At 30.3% G+C, this 3,619-nt stretch overlaps 1 protein-coding gene across 1 annotated transcript; it reads left to right on the top strand.

Annotated features, from left to right (window-relative positions):
- The first annotated feature begins 1,382 nt into the window (after window positions 1–1,382).
- On the top strand, window positions 1,383–2,792 carry LOC145127202 (protein FAR1-RELATED SEQUENCE 5-like). The gene has a single exon (XM_079062433.1). It carries the CDS (start codon window positions 1,383–1,385, stop codon window positions 2,790–2,792), a length of 1,410 nt encoding a protein of 469 aa, XP_078918559.1.
- The last annotated feature ends 827 nt before the right edge of the window (window positions 2,793–3,619 follow it).

The following is a 3,619-nucleotide window of genomic DNA, read 5'->3' as shown; positions in this document are numbered from 1 at the left end:
AAAGAAAGTATATTCTTAAATGCATATTAATTTGTTTTTATTTATGATATTTTTAATCTTCCATCTTTAATATTATCTGTGCCTATTTTCTATATATTCTAAATGGAATTCACATTGATACATGCTTATATTCATTTCTGAATAACTTTTATATTGAATATTCCATTATGAATAACTACTAGATTGTCGAACCAAAAAACAAAATGAAATTCTAATATGAATTATGTCAAATTTGCAAACATGATTCAAGAAAACATTGAATTTTTAGTTCAAATTATATTTGATAAAGTTGTATTGCTAATGAAATTTTATTGAAATTTGTTTATTTGTTTATTGATATTGGATTTTTAAAATAATCGTTGCAAATAATATAATATTTTTTATATTCTAAGATGAATACGTAGTGTTCATAGTTTTTTATTACATAAAATATATTCTTTATAGAATAAGTAAAACATATTTAAGAATCTCATCAATTAAGCATATGAATTTGCACTCTTAATACATTTTGAAATATCGTTATATTTTTACTTTTTAGAATAAAATAAATATCCATTAAAAATCCTTTAAAATAGGAAACATATATGAAATTAATAAATTAACTATTATCCCTAAAAGTCCTCTGTAACCACCACTTTCCTTGTTAATCTTATTTTATTTTTGTAGTTTTATCCTTACACAATTAATTGTATATTCTAATAATAATTAAAATATTAATTAATAAATATATATTAAATAAAATGATTGGCTGAGAAGTGTTCTCACGTTCTCACATTATTTAGTGTTTTCATTTAAACTATCCCATATATATATATATATATATATATATATATATATATATATATATATATATATATATATATATATATATATATATATATATATATATATATATATATATATATATATATATATATATGTACAGAGAGAGAGAGAGAGATAAATTAAATTGTCTCCTACCATTATTCCTATCCACTAAAATCAAGCCATTTGTCATGTTTTTTCCGCCTCATCTAATCTATTAAGATATCCCTAAAGTACCCTTAATGAGGTAATTTTAAAAAAAAAGGAAAAAAAAGAACATCTTGTCAACCCTAACACAGGATTTTAACAATCTCTTGCGTATCACTATTACACTCCAAACTTTCTTCATCTTGTCGACATAGTTTGCACAACGGCCATTGCTATCCCATCAGCCAGCCCTAACACCGGTCATCAGTGTGCAACCGCAAATGTCTGATTCTAAACTGTGAAAACAGTAACAACGATTAGAGGACAACAACTTCGATCAGGTAAAATTTTCTTTCATTCCCATTGGTATTATTTGTTTGTTTATTGTTAATAAAATCATTGTTTTATTGTTGATAAAGTCTTTGATCTGTATGGAGGATGCAAATTCAGTTGAAGGGCATACAAATCTCAATTCTCAAGATCAAAACATTCCTAAAGTTGGAATGATGTTTGATTCAGAAAAAGAACTTTCTGATTACTTTAAAACATATGCATTCCAGATTGGATTTGGTGTACGGAAAACTAGTACAAGAACAAAAGATTGTATTGCTACAACATACTACTCACTTGGATGTGCGAGAGGAGGTGTATATGTGCCTAAGACAAACAAACCATATCAAAAGTCTTCTAAAACAAATTGTAAAGCAAAAATTTGCGTAATTGCATATGGTGATGTGAGATGCACTATCTCCCGTGTTTTTCTTGAACATAACCATGCTTTAAGTCCCAGAAAATCTCGTTTCCAAAGATCACATAAGAAAATGGATACATATGCTAAGAGAAGACTTGAATTGAATGATTATGTTGGAATTCCGTTAAACAAAAGTTTTCATTCGTTAGTTGTTGAAGCAGGAGGGTATGACAATTTGCCGTTTGGCGAGACAAATTGTAGATCTTACATCACAAAAGTAAGACAACTAAGACTTGGGGTTGGGTATGTTGAGGCACTTCGTAATTATTTTGTCCGTATGCAAAAAAGGAGTTCAAAATTTTTCTACGTGATTGACATGGATGATGAAGGTCGTATGCAAAATGTATTTTGGGCAGATGCAAGGTCTAGGGCAGCTTACGAGTCATTCAGAGATGTTATTTCATTCGATAACACATATTTGACAAACAAATATAATATGTCGTTTGCACCGTTTGTTGGAGTTAATCACCATGGGCAATCTATCTTATTTGGATGTGGTTTGCTTTCACGAGAGGATATAGAAACATATGTGTGGTTATTCAAGTCATGGTTAGAATGCATGAATGGACGGGCACCAAAAGCAATAATAACATATCAATGTCGATCAATGCAAGGAGCTGTGGCACAGGTATTCCCCGAATCACATCATCGACTTTGTCTTTGGCATATTGTGAAAAAGATTCCTGAAAAATTAAGTAGGTTGGCTCAATATAAAGTAATAAAGAAGACTCTAAAAACCCTTGTGTATGAGTCTATGGACACTCAAGAGTTTGAAGATGGGTGGTGCAAGCTAGTTGAAAAATACAGGATTGAAAAAAATGAGTGGTTACATTCTTTATTTAATGATCGAAGGCGTTGGGTGCCGGTATATGTAAAAGTAAACTTTTGGGCAGGGATGTCTACTACACAAAGAAATGAAAGCATGAATGCTTTTTTTGAAGCGTATGTTAATTCTAAAAACTCCTTACGCCAATTTGTTGAGCAATATAACAACGCGCTGAAAAGCAAGATTGAGAAAGAAACTAAGGCTGATTTTGAGTCTCTTAATTCTTCATATAAATTAGTAACTGGGTTTTATTTTGAAAGATAGTTTCACGAGGCGTACACAAATGCAATATTTAAGTTGTTTCAAGATGGACTACGAGGTATGTTGCTATGTAATTCTTCATTGGTCAAAGTGGATGGTGCTCAATATGTATTTCATGTCACAGATATTGTGGAAGGGAAACATGGAGATTTAAAAAAAAGTTGTTTATACCGTTAGTTATGATGAGAGTGCTTGTGATTTACAATGTTCGTGTCATTTGTTTGAGTTTCGAGGAATTATTTGTAGGCATATGGTGAAGATATTGATTGAGAAGGATGTTAAAGAAATTTATCCACAGTATATTTTGTCTCGGTGGAGGAAAGATGTGAAGCATGGACACTACTTAGTGATAAATTGTTATGAAGATTTGATGAGTGGTGAAAATGCTAAACAATTTGACAACTTGTGTTCCACTTTTTACGAGGTTGCACATATTGCTAATTCTCATGAAAAGTATGAATACTTGCTAAGTTGTATAAATATGGCAAACGAAAAGTTGAATAATGATTCAATGTGGGGTTGTAGTAGTAACGCAAATTTGATAGTTCAAGATGTTCGTGTTTCAGAATCAGCTACAAAATTGCTACCACCATTGCAAGTACGTAGTAAAGGTCATCCACCAACCAAGAGAAAGGAATCTAGAGTAGAACAGGTTATGAAGAAGAAAAGCAAGAAAAATGTAATATTTTATCTATTTTGATTGTTTTTTATTTGTTTAATATACTTTATAATAACTGAGTTTTTATAGGCACGTGAAAGAACGAAGAACGTATAAGAAGATCAAACAAATTCAAGTTGTGATCATGGATTAATTTTCTGTAATGATGGGC

The sequence above is a fragment of the Lactuca virosa genome, chromosome 7 (genome assembly GCF_052849685.1).
Source record: "Lactuca virosa cultivar CGN04683 chromosome 7, Lactuca_virosa_CGN04683_v6, whole genome shotgun sequence".
NCBI classification, from domain to species: domain Eukaryota; kingdom Viridiplantae; phylum Streptophyta; class Magnoliopsida; order Asterales; family Asteraceae; genus Lactuca; species Lactuca virosa.
This window is presented reverse-complemented; position numbering and strand designations above follow the sequence as displayed.

Bases quoted from the DNA above. Each gene is read 5' to 3' on its own strand.
- LOC145127202 (XM_079062433.1), top strand. From the start codon at position 1,383: ATGGAGGATGCAAATTCAGTTGAAGGGCATACAAATCTCAATTCTCAA.